At 37.3% G+C, this 17210-nt stretch overlaps 2 protein-coding genes across 4 annotated transcripts; both read right to left on the bottom strand.

The window, feature by feature from the left end:
• Window positions 1–2144: 2144 nt before the first annotated feature.
• On the bottom strand, window positions 2145–2942 carry LOC103705112 (zinc finger protein ZAT3-like). The gene has a single exon (XM_008788725.3). The coding sequence runs from the start codon at window positions 2830–2832 to the stop codon at window positions 2314–2316; it is 519 nt and encodes a 172-aa protein (XP_008786947.2). The 5' UTR covers window positions 2833–2942; the 3' UTR covers window positions 2145–2313.
• A 1384-nt stretch (window positions 2943–4326) lies between these two features.
• LOC103705094 lies at window positions 4327–15234 on the bottom strand. 3 transcript variants are annotated; one of them, XM_039132282.1, is made up of 10 exons: window positions 15105–15192; window positions 14738–14803; window positions 13384–13586; window positions 12229–12391; window positions 11121–12049; window positions 8586–8759; window positions 8393–8509; window positions 5498–5677; window positions 5228–5274; window positions 4327–4869 (listed from the first exon to the last, which is right to left on the bottom strand). In XM_039132282.1, exons 4-10 carry the CDS (start codon window positions 12248–12250, stop codon window positions 4593–4595), a joined length of 1746 nt encoding a protein of 581 aa, XP_038988210.1. In that variant the 5' UTR covers window positions 12251–12391; window positions 13384–13586; window positions 14738–14803; window positions 15105–15192; the 3' UTR covers window positions 4327–4592. The 3 variants fall into 3 exon arrangements, with proteins under 3 accessions (XP_038988210.1, XP_008786927.2, XP_008786928.2); XM_008788705.3 differs by lacking the exon at window positions 13384–13586 and having other exon boundaries at window positions 15105–15234; XM_008788706.4 differs by lacking the exon at window positions 13384–13586 and having other exon boundaries at window positions 14970–15110.
• Window positions 15235–17210: the final 1976 nt, after the last annotated feature.

Below are 17210 nucleotides of genomic sequence, written 5' to 3'. Positions count from 1 at the left end.
ACATTAATGCATCTGTGATATTGCTCAATAAATTCCTCGACCGGTTCCTTCTTTTCCCCTTAAATAGAATGCAGTATATCACCATCCAGTACAGAGCAAATGACAAGATGAAATATTCTTGGTTCTTAAAAAAATCACCCAAAGAACTAACTTCAGGCAAGGATGGATGTTAATTGTTTCCAGACATGGTCGCAGAGAGATGGAAATGTAGAGCAAATCATATTAGATTCAAATACAACCGAAACGGGATACCACCAATACCATATTGTTTTGGCATGAGAAATCACTGAGCTTTTTGTAACTCTCCTCCAGAAGAACTTCTGCAAATTAATCAGGAAAAGTTTTATATGATATTTTTAATCTAAACAAACATAAAGCACAGAAGATCAATATGAAGTACTTTTATGTAATTGCATTAACCTTTTGACCAGGGGACCTAGATGGTGCAGTAAAAGATCCATGTTTGGAAGAATCTATATATTCTGCTACTTGCAATAAAATTAATGAATGTTTTGCTGATTCATTTCATATCTGCATGAAAGGGAAAAACTGTTAGCCAAAGATGCAAAATAAAGAACACAAATCAAAATATTAGAAGACCAGAACAGAATTACTAGTGCATTACAAGCACGATGGAACATCTAGGGTAAATATGGTGTTTAATCATTAGTGTTTGGAAGGCCTTTTTTATTTTTTTATTTTTATTTATTTTTTTTGTGGGCAGGGGGGGGTTATATTATAGTAGCAAAATCAGCAACACAAGTACTTGATGCAGGTCCCCAAGTGGAGGCTGTTCCTGTGACATTGCAAAATTGCAAGTCTGAAGAATGAAAATTGGGATCAGGTTCCAGGAAAAGTGTCGATATTGCAAGACAGAAAGTGAAAGTACAGCACGACTTAAGATTAGGAGCAATAGAAAGCAAAATCAAGGAAAACGTAAGCAATGCATACTCGAATTCCAGAAAACTTATTACAGGATCAAAAGTCAAGCATGTCATGAGAGTTGTTGCATACTTCCTGTTTGCAATAACAAATGCCTTATGTTAGGAGATTGTTATTAGAAGTGAGAAGAAATAATCAAGAAAAGGGATTGCGATATCAGAAGATAGAGTCAGAATTTACCTTAGCTGTAGGACCCAATTTCCAGGCAAAAGTGGTGTCCAAAGAGAAGCGAGCAACTTTGGATCAGCATGATAAAGATCATTTACAGATGCAATTAGTTGAACAATTTACCCAAAGTTCCGAACAAAAATTACAGTATATAAGTTTTCATAAGAGAGCTCATAAAGCTTGGTAACTTTTGGTACGGATAGCAATTCATTAACGAAATCTGAATCACATTAGTTCTTTTTTCTTTTTTTTTTTCCTTCATGCAACAGCACAACATGAGGTAATCAAAACTAACAATTTAAGCACACCATGGTGGAGAATTCATTATATATGTCGCAGGCTTCAAACCAGTCTTTATATCAAATAAAAGTGGTACAACTTAAAACCTAAAACCATAGTACATAAGTAAAAACAAATTTTTGCAACCATTAATTATTTGTAAATTAATTAACCACCAACATTTAGAACAAAGAAAGAAAGGTTCAGTTGATCAATCCACAAAATCATTGATAGATAGAAACTAATGCAGTTGATTGAGCAAAAGGCAAGAGGAGTACCTTGGATTTCTGAAAGTCTGATGACTGGTCAATGAGGCAGTTCTGCAACCACCCTTTTGCTCCCCACTGCAGACTTCCCAAGTCCTTCAAATCACCTTTGCTTTGCTGATACTATATGTTGTCTATACCCTCGACTCAATCTAGTCTGCCTTTACTTATTGAAAACAATATATCAAAAGGAATCATATTTAATAAAAAGGGGAATGAAGTCGCAGATTATATAGCTAATCATTGTCTACGCCGGATATGGTTCTCATTCATTTCAGAAAACAACAGATGCTCAACAAGCAGACATAGAGAAAGCTGTAACTTAATTTGGGTGATATCATTAAAACTTCTAATTGAGGGAGAACAAGTATGAGGAGGACTGCTTGTTACTCCATGTCACCAGTAGTACGAACGGATGACGAATGACCACAACTTATATAAATAGAGCAAAGTAAACCTAAGTAGGAATCAAGTTGACAGTTGTTGACAGTTATTTGGATTGATTAAGGAAAATAATCAGAACACAACGTTGAACATTCTCCATCCACGTTCCACTTTGTAGAACACGGATGTTCAAGTACAAATCAGGTTCAAATTTAAATGACGGAAAAGTATATAACATATACCTACGTATTGCATTGCCACAAATCTAATCCCCTCAAATCCCCAGCCTTAAATCCACAGCAGGTCTTGGACTGCTCTCGTTGCTCTCCGTCGGTGGAGGCAGGTTGAGGTCCAAAACATAGTTCTTGGCCGATGAAGAAGAACTCCCCACTTGGTGCTCTCCCCTCTCCCAGTGGCACCTCTTGTGCCCCCCGAGAGCCTGCCCACTGGAGAAACCCTTATAGCAGAGATTGCAATTGTGAGCAGATCCTAATGCCTCGCCGTCCACCCACGCTTTCTTTCCACCAACCTCGCAATGGACCGCTCCGTCCACTCCTTCGCTCCTCGGATTCGTCAGCCTGGCTCTGCGCTGCGGCCACCCAAACACCAACTTGCCATCAACAGCCACACCGATGCCGTGCTCATCCCTCGGGGGGCCGTTGGCTAGCATGATGAGGCTGGTGGCTACTTGGTACTCCTCGTCGGAGAAGTGGGCCGCCGCAGGAGATGACAGGCGGCGGAAGTGGGGTGGGGGGTTGATGCCACGCCACTGGCGCTCCGGGTGGCAGCGCATGTGGCCAAAGAGAGCCTTCCACGAGGAGAAGCGCTTGCCGCACTCGGTGCAGGGTGGAGTGGTCTTCGGGGGGGTGGCGGTGGAGGTGGAGGCGGCAGCATCCGGTTTCCTTCGAGGGGGTCTCGGCTTCTTCGGGGTGGCCGTGGTGGGAGGGTAGGAGACAACGTCCCGGGAAGGGAGGGGAAGGTTGAGACTCCCGGAAGAGAAACCGCCACCATCGGAGGCGTTGTTGGTCGCGGGCCAGTGGATGAGCGGCGGAGCGGCGGCCAGGGTTGCGGGAGGAGGAAGAGGAGAGAAGCCGATGGTGGTGGTGGTGGTGGTGTTCGTGGAGTCGTCCATGGGAGAAGGTGGTTACGTTGGTCTGGGAAGTGGGAAACGCGGGCATACAAAAGAGTTCAAATGGTTGGAGGGAGGGGGACGGTTCGAGCGGTTACAGTTACTCCTCCTCCCGGCACCACACCTGCCGATGGGTCGGGTCCTGACACTAGCCGTAATCCGACCGAACCCGATACGCTGAGGACCTGACACGACCCGAGTTAAGAGGAAGCGGCGTAACGGTTACTACCGGGTCAGCTTTCCTGCAATTATTAAAATCGGCCGAAAAGATCTAATCGGCCAAAATACCATTTTATTAAAAAATTATATCTTATACCATCTGCACCATATGATGATGCACCACGCATAGGCGTTCATTTTTGTAGGCTGCATTCGTGATAATTAAAATAAAAAATATTAAAATATAATGTAAAAAATATGTATAGTTATTGATTTTTTTTTCATTTAGCTCTTTTAACAACATTGAAGAAAAAAATAGTTTAAAGATATCTAAATAAAACAAACAAAGTATATATTTTTACTTAATTTTGTAAGGGAATTGGTTCTTTTTATTGAAGAGAATTGATTATAGAAATACTAAGCAATGAACTCCTTTTAAGCAAATGCAAATATAATTTTTATAACTTAATAAGCCATCATAACTCCACTATTGTTTGAGAGGTGGTTTGATAGGTTAAGAGCTTTCTCAAACAAATAGCAAAAGTTCGAATTTTACCACTCCACCCACCACTCTTTGCTCCCCTGGTTTTCACGACAACCGGCCGGTTTGATCTCGTTCTCACCATGGCAGTTGCATTTTCCGATCCTACCACAAAAGTCAAACCGGACAGGAAGCCAGTTCACCAGTTTTCGGTCCGACCAGCCGTTCAATCTGGTCTGATTTTAACAATTTCCAAGCATGGTTGCAAAATAAAAAGATAACAAGCAAGAATGGATTCCAGACATGGTTACAAGAGACTGGCGATGTTAAGGGGAAAGGAATTACACCCAATCTCCATAAAGGGGAAACGAATGCAATCGGCTTCTTAACACGATTTTAAAGTACTTAATTTAGATATTCTCATGAGGTTGCTCACCGATCTGTGCCCTAGATCAAATCAGCAACAGCAATGAGTTAGAGATTGAGATCTCCAGGACCTAAATCCATAACGCCTTGCAGAAAGGCCAACAACTGAAGAAGGTATCATAAAAAAAGTGTTTTCAAGGTGAATACACATATTTACAACTGCAAAGAGTGGCAGTCAACGATAATATGTACATACAACTGATACATAGACAAGTAGTTCATATCTTACTCTTAAGAAACCAGAAAGGGAAACTGGAAATATAATTTGAAGCAAGTCAAGAAGCAAGCCTTCAATCAATGTCTGATGCAAGCTGTTCAGACAACCACAGGTTATCAGCTGTACACCTCAGTCTTATCATCAAAAAAGTACCCAGTCATCATCAAGAGATGCCTTGTGATTGTCACTAACATATCCTTCCAGAAGCTGGTTTTCGGATGACTTTTCATTAATTCTTGGGCTTTCTCTATCTAGAGGATGAAGAACTTGGTCAGCGAATAACTTTTTATTATATAACGAGCTGCCTGAGGAGGTCGAGCTGCAAGTCAGCAATGTCCTTGTTCCGTCGAGTGGAGCATGTCCATCAACTCTTTCTTTGAGCAACAGCACATCCTCACAGATAACGGTTATCTCTCCTCTGCAAAGTGATGTTCTAATTAGTTAAGTTTCTGCTCATCCATATTTGTTCTAATATTCTTAATTACATGAGATATATTTTATTCATTTGAAACAACTTAGGATATATTGTTCGCTGGAAATAAAAGAATGCACAATGTGGACTTCAACTTTTCCAGATTTATACTCATAGTAAATTTACAGTCAAGATTATTGTTTCCATATAAAAAGCACTTGAAAAGTTAAACCACGAATGCATGCAATAATCACTACACAAGAAAGTCATACTGCAGACAAAATTTTGGAAAATAGAAGCTTGCATACCATTGGAGTTTGCAAACAAATTCAAAGTTAAATTAACTAAGCATGTGGAAACTTACTGCAAGACGTCAACAATGCGGCCACGATCCATTAAGAACTCCCTCAACTGCAACATAGTAACCAGAAGATTATAAAGCTGCTGACTAGCATTTCATTCTTAATGCAGGTGGGGTGTTCATAGCACAAATATATACCAACTTTTCTTTTTTAAATTATATATTAGAGCATGGCATGTACAATGCATGTTGCCATGGAAGCATGAAGAAGGGAACTTCGTGAGAGCTCCACTCCAGAGTTTGGGTTATATAGTAGAATTAATAAATGGTTACCTTGGAGTTCTCCTCCATTTCCTGTTGGAGTCTTCTAGACTCATGCTCTACGGTCACCATGATAGCCTCCTGCCCGTCAAGAACCCTGTGAGCCAATTCTTCCTTTTCAAGCTTTTCCTGCTCAGCTCTTGCCCGTGCTTCCTCTGCAGCAGCTAATCGTGTTTCAAGACTTTGGTGAATCTAGCAAGAAAGAAGCTGAGGTCAGGAGCAGAAAACACAAACCACAGTCAAAATATTCAGCATTTCACACTATCTACTGGCTGCCTACAACTTATAAAGCATGGAACCCGTTCTGTTAAAATACCTGATATTGGTTTTCCATAACCACAGTAGGGACAATTAAGGGGTTGAAACCAAAATCTGTAAAGGAATACAATTAACTTGTGCATTCATGTTTGTGAACTTTTGGCGAATACCTGTCTTTTTCTAAATTTTGAATCTATGACGACGGCTGAATTGTTAGCAAAGACAATTTTAAAGAAAAGAGGTATAAAAAAGATCAATTTCGTGGAAGTTGAATTCTCTAAAACAACTCAGAACCAAGGGATGGGAAGACCTGGCAAATGGGGGAGAGAGGAGTTCATGGCAAAGGAAGATGGTGTTAAGGGTTCCTTGAGTGCCAGCACTGCCCTGTAGTTGGACAACTGCATGGAAACTCTAGTCAAGGGGAGCTTTGATCATGCATGTACGCATGTTAGAATTTATCCATGTAATGTGGCCTAAATAATCACTTGTAGATAGAAGGTGTGGCTCCATGTTTTGTTTTAATAAACCTGGACTCCCACATAAGGTTAGCCTAGTCAGTTAAGTTGCCTATTCCAATTACTTGGGAGATGAAATGAAAGTCCTAACTAGACTAAGGATCTTGAAGGTTTATGAAACCAGCAACTAGATATATGAGGGTTCCGGTCCCTCTCTCTAACTCATATCAAGATACGCCCACAAAGTTTCCCACCAATACCCTACATGGAGAGTGAGGTGAGAGAAGACCGGTATGCTTAGTGATTTCCAGTAGATTGTTCTCCAGTTTGGCTTCGATTATAGGAGTATTACGGCTATTGTCAATGTAAGGTATGCAATCCAACCCTAATACTGATTGTGATTTTCCTTGATCATGAGAACAATGATCCTATGCATTATTGTACATATGCTTATATGTAAGACCAGAAAACCATGGTTCGTGTTCTATGATAAAGCAAATCATGGCAAGATCAAGCGAAAGTTGTTGAAAGCCGAGAGAAAAAGTGGAAGTGAAATTTTAGATTAAAATATTTTTTTGGGTCAAATCCCATTGAATTTTCGATTAAAGGATTTCTCTTAAATCTAAAATTAATATATAATGGTTTCATACTGATTTTTGGAATTAAAAAAGGGGTAAATCAGGGGTTTTAGTTTTCTCATGATTAGATGGTGCTCTTGCTACTAGTGAGATTATAAAAAAAAAGGGTCCTCTTTCTTAACAGAAATTTTAACATTGGAAAGAGATTTGTGTTCATGAACATCATCACTGGATTCAAGTACTACCAACATCACGGTGGTGACCACATCATAGATTGGTCGCTGGATCATATCATAGCAAGGTAAAAGTATAATTCTTCTATGAAAGAAAGATTAAAAACCCTTACAAGTGACCACCAGCCTGACTGTGCCAGACCAGACACCAGCTGGTATATCGACAACAAGGTGGCTGACTGGTGGGTACCCTTTGGCTGTCCATCTCTATGGTCGACCACACTACTGGCCACTATCCCTTTCAACTTGAGTTCCCACACTCATGATCAGCTGCTGGCGTCAAGATGCCTGTCAGTTTTTCCCAATAGTTGGATGGCCGATGGGTGGTTGCCCAGCGATGACTACGACATGGCCATGGGAGGGTCAGCCATGGTTAATCATGGCTGTTCTTCTTTCCTTCCCTGGTTTGAATAAGAAAAGGAGAAGGCATACTAGGTCAAGCCTATGGTTCAGGTCGGTTTTGAATCTCGGCTCAGATCTAAACCTTATTCACCAAACAAAGGATTGTGGGCTGGTTTGTTTTGGGCTTGATGGGTAGGCTAGGTTGATTGCATTGGGCTTTGGTGTAATTCAATCAATGAATATTATTTAGGAACCAGAATTAATCTTAGTCCATGAAAATAATGGCTTAATATCACACGTTAGTATAATCACAGTTTTCCATCCAAATTTCATGAAAATTGGATCTAGCTTGAGCAATTAGGCTCAGAATAGGATGAAGAACCTTGACGATTAGTTCTAAATAACTGCTAAACTTGTAATAATGGTATATTGTTATTTTATTTACTATAAATTATTTATTTTTGTAATTTCATTCATCATCAGAAAATTCTGACATTTTTCGCATAGCCATAAAGGGCCTAAAGCATGTTAGGGGCTTTCAAATAGCTGAACTTTTAAGAGATTTTTGTTCTCTTCCATTATGGATTTAAATTGCATAAATGTGTGTTGGATTGCAATAAACCAAAAGGTAACCAATCCAGTACAAGTAAATGTTCAACTGTCTTGTCTTATATTGCAAATTATAAAGAAATTTAGTTTCTTTCTCATCTTGGTTATTTATTGCATTCAAGTTGTTGGATTATGACTTAAATCCATGATATTGCACCCGAAATATTAAAAGAATTCAGGAACTGAACACTAATGGTATGATATGTGATATTTCAAATCCTTAGTAAATTTATATATTTGAAACTTTAAAGAGAGCTCTGGATGCAAGAGCGTTGAATGCATCTGCCACGCAACTTACATGTGAAGCTATAATCCTTGTACATCCATTACCAGAAAATTTTACTTTAAAAATTTAAAAAGAACAAGTACTCATTGCATGGCAGATAAAAACACGTAAATGGGTATATATATTAAATGTATTTCCTTTTTCACCTCGTCAAGGATTAAAAGAGATTTGTTTCTTTCATCTGACATATTGATAATCTGGGACTGAAGCTCCTGAATTTCAGTTGTTAATATGGATTTCTCATGATAAACTTCCCCGGCTCTCTGACAAAATCAGAAATAACATCAGTTCCCTATCATGAAACTGAAAAAGAAACAATAAAAAAACCAAGTGCACAACCTTGTCGTTTGATTCCTTTGCATGTTTCACCATCTGTTTGAGGTCCTCCACCTTAGTAAGAATATCTTGACCGGCCATGATAACTTCTTCTTTAGCCTGTTTAGCTCTCTCCTCATGAAGCTCTACTGCTTTTACCATATTAATAACTGATTCCAAGGCAGATTCCAATGTTTTCTGCACAATTTTCAGTGAAGAAATTATATCTACTTTGACAGTAACTATAAAACATAAGTTCTTAACCAAGTAGTGGAAAACCCTGCCCTATGCTTGTTTCGAGAAGGCCTTAAACAAGCAAACTTCTTTGCAATACTCAGGACTTGAAAGAAGCAAAAACAAAGACAGATGCACACAAAAAAAATCATATTAGAAGATGGAAGTTATAGCATGCAGCTACCAATATGCAAAGCAGAAACAGTGTATGATCCATAGTCATTCAAAAGAATATAAAGTGGGTAAAGACAATACATACAGAACTTAAAAATACAAAGCTACATTTGGCAGAAACAAGATTATGAAATATCATTCCCAGTTTGATGGCTAATCAGCAGATGCATATCTAGAAACTAAACAGATCGATGGCTCCTTCCAGTGATAAAGAAGAAGAAAATTGAAAAAGAAACAATTATAATTCATAATCAGTGTAATCCGTGTCAGATACAGATATATATGAGTAATGAGTACATACTGATATTCAGGGTGGTCTAGCTGTCAAGAGGAGCAGTTGTGAAGAGCCACTATAAAAAGTAAAAAAATAAATGGCTAAAGTTAGGCAATGGAGGCTGTTTGAGTTTTGAATTTGGCCATCGGAACCCAACTGGACATAACATTATGTACTCATGTCACATATAGATGGAATTAGTTTCATATTATATATTTCCATTAAATTAAATATTTGTTTCACCACATCTGATTCAGTGAATTACAACAACCATTATTACTTAATTGGCTTAAAAGTTGCATGTTCCATCACCAGACTTTATATCGAGATAAGGAAGTAGTCCTTTTGCCTTTCTATTTTCTCTTTCTTTATTCAAGAATAAATGCAATCAAATGGGGGATAACTTTGCAAGATGTGAAATGGAAAAAAGGATCTATAAGGACGAACGAAAAGGGGATGAAATATGAGAAATGCACCTTCATTTTTTAAACCTCACAACTTTGTGTGTAACATAGGACGCCAAAAGTAAATTGTGAGCAGTGTATCTCCATTTTCACAATTAATATATCCAAATTTTTTCAAGCATTTAATCATAAAATTAAATCCAACTTTCAAGTCTAGTTTTACGTGAAGTTAAAAAGAGCAATGCCACCTTAATTCTGTTTTCAGAAATTAAACAAAACCACGAGTTAAAAAAAAAAAAAAATCAGAATTTTTTTTCTCATGCCACATTCCCCTATTCCTTCCCTTTTCCTCCTTCTAATCCCTCTTCAAATAAAATTCTTAATATTCTTAAACTGAAATAAGCAGATCACTACTGCCTATCACACTCTTTTGTAATCTCTTATCGCACATGAATCGGCACATCATCTTCTTTCAGATATAAATGAAGAGCTTTGCCATTTAGAGGGTACAGAAAAAAATGATAAATATATTTCTAGACTACATTTATCTTCTAGAGTCTCAACCAAAAGCAAAAAAAAAGGTCTGAAAGAAAGAGATTATCCACATGCCAAAGATGACTTATGATGCTCTCCTCACCACAATCATCTTCTGGACAAATATCATAAATCATACGAGTTACATCTGAATTTAGTTAATAAAATCTGATGGTTTTGAAAAAAAAATATGCCCTAGGATAGCTTAGTCCCTTTAGATAAGTCTCCAGAATGTCTATGAAAGATGAAAGGTCCATCTTAAAGAAAAATCAGATAAAGACTCCACTCTGAGAAGCCTATTCTAGACCTTTAAATAAGGGTTCTTATTCACTTGCTGGGTTTGATCTCACTATTACCTGTACTTACACTACATCTAAAAATCAAAGAAAACCAAACATTAATATAAACCCTTGATCTTAGCCTGCAGTTGCAAAAGGATGGCTAGAACTAACCCTATGTAGTGCTCCCAAAAACATGTTATATGCACTGCAAATTGAACTCACGATTCTCAAAAATATCCTTCTTCCTTCATTTTTAGAGTATCTGCAACTAATCTTTCATTCTGGTTATTCCATACCAGGTATCTAGTACATATTGAGAATGATGTTTACTTTCTAAGCTTAAGTTCCATCTTTCCTTTAACATCTAAATATGATTCTTCATACAAGAAGGATAAAACTGTTAGGTATAGTTTTGACAAGAGTGCAATTCAGCTGTTTTAAAATCACCCATCATTAGAATGAGAATAAGATGACCACAGTACTATATGATGCTAAATGAATGTGTGTTGTTGAAGGTCTAGGGAAAAAGAAGATATTAACTAAATGCTAGATTTATCAAAATACTAGCTTATTTCGCATTAAAAGAATTCACTGATCATAAAACAAAAAAACCTAAATTGAAGTGATGTAAAAATGCACTATATTGCATAAGTCATACCTTGCTGTTTTCAGCATCAAGGATAGAATCTTCAAGAAAATTAATATTTACAACCTGGCCAGATCGACCAGCTACCATTGAAGATTGACAATTATCACCTGAAGAAGCCATCTTATTCTCAAAGGCCAACAACTCAGCATGCTTCACAGAGTCTGTACTGTTTTCAAGATTACATGATGAGATATCACCAGACGGGGTAAAGGAAGTTACAACAGAGTCATTAACTTCTAAATCACATAAATCCTGGATATTTGCAGCCTCTGTCAAACATCTCAATAATTGTTCTTTATATTCACCTTCATGACCATTCATATCCTTCTCTACAGCAGCACCAAGTTCCATTATATCTGTACTGCCTACAAAGATTGGGGTTGAAAATTTCTGAGCTTGCATACCAACACATGTCACAGTACCATTAGCCTCTGTCCCATACAATTCTTGGACAGTACCATCAAGAGAAACACACTGATTTTTTGCCAATCCCTGACACGGTTCAACTATTTGTTCTACCAGATTGACTGCCTTTCTATGTTCTGCATTGGACAGGTGATCATGGACAAGGATATTGGAAGGTGAAGTGTCCATGACTATTTCATCCAAGGAGTGTGGCTTTGAATCAAAAGCATTAATTGTATGATCAAAAATAAGATCTATTGCATCTTCCATCATTTTGGCTTGTGATGATGGACTCGCAGTAACATCAACGGCTTCATGTGGACAGGGAAACAAACCTGGCTCATTTGGCCTTCCTACATGCGAACCTTTGCTTACTGATTTCTCCATGCATGATGACTCAGCATTAGCTGCTTGTGTGTAATTATCAGAAATAGCACTTTCACATACAACGAATGGTTCCGGGAGCGGGAGCAGACTTGTATTCTCTTTGTCTCCCTGATGTCCCAACAAACTATCCTGCTTGTTCATTCCGGCTACACATCCAACATGTTATCTAGTATTAGCTACCAAAAAGAAAAAGCAAAAATACATTATATTGTATGTGTTTGTCCTACATAAGTGCATATGGAGCATAAAAAAAATGCCATAATCAACAAGCTCAAAAGATGAGTAGTTCCAATATAATATATGACATCATCAAAGGAACACTTACCATTGGCAAGTGAATGTTCCATGTCATAAGCATGATCAAGTGTATAAGATGTTTCCCTTGTTTCACTTATACATGGTAAAACTTCCAAAAGAACAAATTCAACAGCTGCATCAACATCCTTCGAATATTCAGTTGCAACAGCCTTTAGGATACGAAGATCTATCTGCAGGAAGTCATGAAAAAGAATTGATCATTACTTGAATTGTAAATGCAACAAATTTGTGAGCACGCAAAAAGAATAATACACCTTGCATTTATATTTACTTAACATATATTGGTTTAGAATTAATAAATTCAAGAAGTTGAGAAGTTAACTGAATTTCAGAACAAGCCTTGTACAACAACCAACCTACTTAATTGAATTACCAAAAAGTAATTATAATGTAAATACTCAAGTTATTGTATGATGTTTGAACTTTGAAGTATCTTAAGTGCAAAGTTAATGTCATATCATGTGAAAGACAACTTTTTACATTTCATTTCAGGTCCAAACTCACTTTTGTGCTCCATTCAAATAGCACAAACCTCAAGTAGCTAGTTTCAGAAAGACCGTTGTGGACTTACTGCATGATAAATTAAACCATCAAAACTATCATTATTAGATATAGCTATGCCTTTCTCTAAGGAAACCACTTCAGTAATGTACTGCATAGTTTTCTCTAGTTACCGTGGCTAGTCACCACAATTCATTTAAAAGAGAACCTGCATAACATCCTGACTAAACCCTTTGGTTAGGAGAAAAAAAGAGCCAATGGCAGGAGGGTGTGTGTGTGTGTGTGTGTCTATATATATCTCTTATGGCCACAATAACCTTAAGTATGCGCTGCCACTTACAGGTTGTTACGATATGGTTGGTTATAAATGTATGTGGTAAAAGCCCCGAAATACATGAGAAAAGAAAATAATAAACTTCAAAAGACAATTTACTAGTAGCTTTTAACAAAGCACAGATTGAGAGAGAGAGGGAGGGCTCGCTGGTTCTTCCACATAAAATTTTCAATTTGTGATAATACACACAGAAAATCTAGAAGATGCAATAAGATTATCCCTTTGTAAACTTGTTAGGAAAGCTTCTTCCATGTTCATTGATTTTCTTTCTAGAATATGGCACAAAAAGAACTTAGTTTTCCTGAGTTTGAGTTTTGGGGGCTGTACGTATTATAGTTATACCAAAAGGGCATGGTATATTTTCCAGGCATCTGCTATCAAAGGCTGACCATGATGCAAACGCTGTGGATTGCGGAACAGCACGCAACAGCCTTTCGAATTAAAACCTCATGAGTGGCAACTAGGGCACACCAATTCACTTGGGGGCCGCTTGATGGTGCTCCACAGCCCACATGTTATGCGAAAAGCAGCTGCAATCATTGGCGCCCACATGTTAAACCTTAAAATAGCTGCTAGCTAAACATTTTATCCGTCTATCTATACATTAAAATATTAAATCCAAACTTCCAAATCTGTCCGTGAAGCTCTGTGTTGCACAGTTATTCATCTGCACACTGCCAATAACTACAAATATCTTAAATTAATATACCCCACTTAGCTCAGTCTTTACTTCGCGGGAGAGAAACAAGAGGAGTGCATGTATTCATCAAATTGAAAGAATAACATAAGAAAATATTCAACTAGTCTGGAGCATGACATACATCCATACCATCTAGTCATATGAACATGCATGCTAGACTCTTGTTGAGAGAAAGGCCCGCTAAAGAAGTTTCCATAAAGTATTGAAGGAAATCAGTCATTCAAGTTACTTCTACAAGTCTACAAGTCATGCATGGGCAGGATCCTGAAACATTTACAAATGCCCTAGTTTAAAAGGCCTTCATTTTTAATCAGTTGATACTTGATAGTGATGAGTGCATCATAAGCAAATTGTTTGGAGACCCATCAGGTATGGAACGTGTTGCAAGGGACCTAGAGACAGTATTATCATAGACTTTGGAACAGTCTGCAAGCATGGGTTCTGTATGTTTAAAATCAGAGCTTCATAGAAAGGGAAAGACAATATTCGGGTCCTTCCAGGCAAGAACTATGATTTGAGGTTAGCTAATTGCACAAATATTTCATTATCAACATATCAAAATTCAATTAACATTTGTGATCTTTTCTGGCAGACAAATATGACTGCCTTGTTCAAGTTGTGTGTCAATGATAAACAGTAGTAAAGCTCAGGCTGACAAACACACACACACACACACACACATATGCCTAGTTAATTGTTGTGGTTGATCATAAGCACCATTAGGCTTAAGTTTATGTGACTTGTTAGCATATCTCCTAAAGATACAGAAAATTCCTAGTAGAAAGATAAGAAAAAACATAAATTCCTACAAATAAGAACAAAATTATGTTAGCATAGATTAGAAGGCTACTTGCAAGAAAAACTCAATACACAGCCGGTCATCCTCACCTTGAAGAAATCATTTTTTTGTTTTTTACTTTACTTACTGAATTCCATTCCACAATCAAAATCAGTGACTGCGATTATAAGGCGATTTCTTACTTGGGGGAAAACCTCCTGCAAGGAATAAAAGACTGACTTGCAAGTCATCTTCTCGGAGCTCTTAATCTGCGAAAACATCAAAAAAAAAAAAAAAAGAGGTGGGGGTGTCAAATCTTAAATGGAGCGTAACATCATCTACCTGCCAAATTTCCAGTTTTCCACCACAAAGAAACCTAACAAGATCGAAAGAATTAACCACAAAAAACACAAAAATAAGGCAAAAAAAAATTACATTAATAAAGCCTTGAAGACAAAAGAAAACAAAGAACGGAAAGAAAAAGAACACGCGAACTGATCCCGATGGAGATCGGAAGCTTCAAGAAGAGGATAAACAGTGGGAATAACTGGGAAAGGGCAAGCGCCTGACCTCAGCTAAGTAGCTGATAGTATAGACGCGGGTTGGAGCCGAGGAAGAAAAAGAGGAAGCGTGAGAGACGGAGTATCAGGGTTGAAGCTTCTTTGAAGGGGCAGAGAGAAATCACTCGAGAGTTTTTCTGTGCCACGTGTCATGAGGCTATTTGTACAGTTCTCCAGATTTGTTGCCAAACAGCGCCCGGTAAAAGAAATTATATCCTGCACGGCCAAGCACGGCCCCTCGTTTCTATGCGTAAGTTTTTTTTGAGTCAGTGCGTAAATTTTCCTCCTTGCGATATTGAAAATTTACAGAGAGTAACTTGCGTTGCCCTTCTTTTCCTTGAAAAAACCAAGCGCCCGTTTGGTTCGCGGAAAAAGAAGAAAAAAAAAAAAATATAGGCAACAAAAAAATAATAAAATATTTCTTATTTAATTAAAATTTTTAAAAAAGAGATAGAAAAGTTGTATTCTCATTGGAATATGATTCCCATATTTCATGGAAAAATCTTTCCCATGAAAAACATGAAAAAGTAACTTTTCTATGAGGCAGAAATCACTCTATTTTTATTTTTTCCCAAAAAGATCATTCAGCATTAAAGAAACATTAAAGAGGTATTAAAGACCTAATTTTTATTAAAAGTATTGTACGAATTATACATAACTTTCCGAGGAAAGTGGATGGCCAACCAAACACTTTGAAAAATTGTCACTTTCCCATGGTCAACCAAACATGCCAAAAGTATTTTCCTAGGCATCATCTTTTTAGGAATTTGTTTCCCAGGAATCATATTCCTATGAGGAAAAATGCTTCCCGCGAACCAAACGAGCCCTAAGTGGGTTCCATGATTACTTGGATGGAAAAGGAATTCAAGAGTTAATACAAAGGCAGGAGCCCCACCCTCTGATTTTTCCAAGATGAACTTTGACGGTTGCATTAGGGCGGGTGGTTGCAGTAGCGCTGGGTTTGTCATCAGAAATCAACAGGCCAGACTAGCGGCGGCTGAGGGGTGGCGTATTTTTGACCAGACCCCTGTCAGGGCCGAGGTTAGGGGCGCTTGGGAGGGTGTTTTCTATGCGAAACAGGTGTTGGGTGTGGATTATATCATTCTTGAGGAAGATATTGCTACGGTGATCGAGGAGATCCCGAGCTCTGGGTAGTCTGATGGGAGCATGCGGTTGATTCAGGATACTCGCCGCTTTTTGGACGACTGTATTCTATTCCGGGCTACTCATATGTACAGAGAGACCAATAGTGCTGTGGACTAGGTGGCTTTCTATGTAGCCCAATATTCCGAAAATGTTATTTGTGACGGACGTGGCTCAGTCCCAAATTTTTTTGTAGTTTTTGTTTTTTTCTAACTTTTTGGGCTATGCTCGCGCCAATGAAAAAAAAAAGAAAAAAAGCAAGAAAAGATGGCTAAAAAAAATCTTAAAAGCCATTTATTTGCTTATAATTTTATTGTATACAATTCAAATGAGGACTATAACTGCATCTGCTACAATTATTAAAATTATAGTTACAAAAGCTATTTCTATTTAATTATTTGTAATAAAGATCAGCAATGCAAAGTACGGTATACTTTGTACATGGTTGCCATGTAGGGGTTTATTGCCAATAAATAATGAATCATTAATTTTGTAACTTGCAAGAATTTTATGGTGAATATTAATTTTATAATGAATACATAAAATAGAATAAGAACCTCATTTTTATTAGTCATAAATCTTTAGAGCCTTTGAAGTCTGGATCTAGATATTGGGATATTTAAAGACTAACTAAGAATATTCACTTTCATTATGCACTACATCTTGATTATTTATATAATAATAAAATAAAATAATATTGTTATTAAATTATTATTTAATTATTTTTAGCTATTAATATAGTACTTATATTATTTTAAAATAATTCAATAAAAATATAATTAGATATATTATTATTAACACAATTTGATTATTATTATATCATGTATAAATTTCAGTAAGAGTCAATATGACACAATAATAATAATAACAATAATAATAGCAGCGACGACAATAATAGTGGTGATAATAATAATAAATATTTGTATTATTAATTATTATTATTATAGTAATGATTATTACAGTAATATAGCAT

Source organism: Phoenix dactylifera, chromosome 12 (assembly GCF_009389715.1).
Source record: "Phoenix dactylifera cultivar Barhee BC4 chromosome 12, palm_55x_up_171113_PBpolish2nd_filt_p, whole genome shotgun sequence".
Lineage (NCBI taxonomy): Eukaryota > Viridiplantae > Streptophyta > Magnoliopsida > Arecales > Arecaceae > Phoenix > Phoenix dactylifera.
Note: the sequence above shows the minus strand (reverse complement) of the source record. Positions and strands in the feature narration are given on the sequence as shown.